Source organism: Temnothorax curvispinosus, unplaced genomic scaffold, assembly GCF_003070985.1.
Source record: "Temnothorax curvispinosus isolate PA1 unplaced genomic scaffold, ASM307098v1 QBEX01006923.1, whole genome shotgun sequence".
Taxonomy (NCBI): domain Eukaryota; kingdom Metazoa; phylum Arthropoda; class Insecta; order Hymenoptera; family Formicidae; genus Temnothorax; species Temnothorax curvispinosus.
Window position 1 is genome coordinate 898 of NW_020216703.1, and position 2,603 is coordinate 3,500.

Genomic DNA, 2,603 nt, shown 5'->3' on the forward strand with positions numbered 1-2,603 from the left:
TCACATAAAACGAGATTTTAATTTCCAGTCATTTATTATTAAAATTCTGCGAATTATTAGTTTTAATCAAAACTGGTCGGAAAACGATTGGAAAAGAATTGTCAGCTGAGACGCAAAACAAAAATATATTGTGGCGTACGACATAAAGAACTATATATGCAGAGGAAAGATGCAGATAAAAGATCAAATAACAATAAATGCAAATATTTAATATACAGGTTTTTTATTAGTAAATTTTGACATCTTTCTTCTTTTTTGCCTGTGATTTGCGATTGCAATCGCTCGGTTCATTTCGCGCAGCCTAATATATGTCCTAGTCCTAATGAGGCATAGTAATGCCTCTCTCGGTATTTTAATTTTCAATTGTGGTTCTATTATTTTTGCTAAGTTTTGAAATATAAGATTTTCTTTATTCAAACTGGATCCGTGATATTTAGCAAACTCAATATTCATTATACGAGCACATTGTAATAATTTGTCACTCGGATACATACATTTTCCTCGCGAAATAACTTGCAGCCAATCTTGGTCACCCGTTGTTTCCAATTGGCGCGTTTCAATACCTAATGTTTTATCTGTGCTTTTAAATCTAAATGCTACGTATCCGGCTATATATTTTAAACCCTCTTCTTCGATAGCCTCGCTAATATTAAAATCTTCTAATTTCTGTAACAACTGTTCTTCCTCATAACTTGGAATAATTGCGCACGAATCCAACGCAGAAGGTTCATATGCTTCATCAAAACATATCTCTTCTTCTTCATAACTAGTTATAGTAGTAACTTTTTCGTCAACATAGGACGCAAGCATATCTGTTAACACGGACTCTTCGACATCACAGCTAAGAGGAGATACAAAGATCGATTCGTTCGATTTGCCTTCTTAGTGTTGAAAGGCCTGGAAGTGGCATTTGCAAAACATTCTTCATATAACGATATGCCTTTGGGCTGACACATCGCAAGGATATAGCACGTGCGATATCTTCAGAAGACCACTTTATTTTCCGCAATGAAGGATTCAATATCATCCGTATTTGTCCTGGACTAAACATTTTTCCCAATAACTCCGTCATTTTTTGTTCCATGAGTTCTTTATCGTCTTTTGGTTTTTTCAGTGCGGCTACCTGGGCTTCTAGACGACGTCTGAAAGCATAAAACTATATAGTGCTACTTTTAAAACTATACCCAGCAAATAAGAACCGTATATGTGTCAGTAATATAACATCGATATGTAATGTCAGCTCAACCATATTTACACAGTTACATAACAAACCACATAAATGTGCTGACATTACATATCGTTATTATATTACTAATACATAAATATATATAGTTCTGGTTTGCTGGGTGTACTTTGTGCTTGATGGGAACAGTAATTTATAACTTACATTTGTAACATGATAGCTTCTGTACTGGACGATGCTGGTGTCTGTTCTTCTGTACTGGACGATGCTGCTGTCTGTTCTTCTGTACTGGACGATGCTGGTGTCTGTTCTTCTGTACTGGACGATGCTGCTGTCTGTTCTTCTGTACTGGACGATGCTGGTGTCTGTTCTTCTATACTGGACGATGCTGGTGTCTGTTCAACATCCATCGAAACTTCATTTGATACAGGCAAAGGCATTGTTTCAGCTAACACATTTTCGTTTGATGTTAGTGGAGGTACTGCATGGAGATGCAACGTCGGGATAGCATCAGGATGTATCTTCCTAGTTCGTATAGGTGAATAACCTAGTAGATGTTGTTGTAAGGGCTTCGTAAAAGCTTCATCAGCAAAATGCTTCGAACATATCCTAGCTGAAGCAAACAAGGTTTAAGATTCTTAAATATATGCTTATAATAATAAACAAGAGAAATCTATACAAAAGTACAAACCATTTTTTGGTGAAATATTTTCTTTTCCGCATGCTTGACGCCACTTATTACACAGTGCTGGATCCTTTGGGAAGGAAAAATATTTTATTTTATTTCCTTCGATCTTTCTGGTCTTTGCCGGATAGTTCCCACACCCTTTCACATTACACGCCATTGCGTACACTGTAATAATCACAAACGAATTACTCGACATAAACAGCGAACCGAGCGAACGCAGCCATTGCGAATCACCGAGTACATCCGATTCATTCCGATGCTACACGAATATGACGTAAGTTTGTATAAAAGTGGTGGGAATGCGCAGTGGTCTGACACGGTATGAGCATACCCTTGTATTTCTACCATGCTTGAATCGAGATGCTTGGTTATTCTGCACGATTGATTCATTTAAACTTGGCGCAGTTTTACATGCGCGTGCGACCACTGAGCATGCGCATGTGGCCGCAGGGCACGTTCAGTGTTGCTACATGTCGTCGGTATGACAGGAATCATAACCTGATTCCTGTCAACTTTAACGTTTAATATCTCGCGTCGCGAGGCAGAGCGGCACTTTTTTCTGCCAGATTCTTTCGTTTCGTACAAAAACGCGTCGATTGACCATATTTACATCGAGATTTGAGGTGAGGCCCCTAAACTAAATAATTACCATTTCTACATTTCGTGTTTTTATTATTTTATTATTAACCAGAATTCTATATCCATTTCTTTCATAACCTACTAAAATTCCTA

The 2,603-nt window shown here is 37.6% G+C and overlaps 1 protein-coding gene across 1 annotated transcript; it reads right to left on the minus strand.

Moving 5' to 3' along the window:
* Positions 1 to 204: 204 nt before the first annotated feature.
* On the minus strand, positions 205 to 1,796 carry LOC112456517 (the record flags this gene model as incomplete). Its single annotated transcript, XM_025019113.1, has 3 exons — positions 205 to 1,142; positions 1,388 to 1,488; positions 1,612 to 1,796. Coding segments are annotated over 3 exons (587 nt in total), but the record flags the coding sequence as incomplete, so codon positions are not given.
* Positions 1,797 to 2,603: the final 807 nt, after the last annotated feature.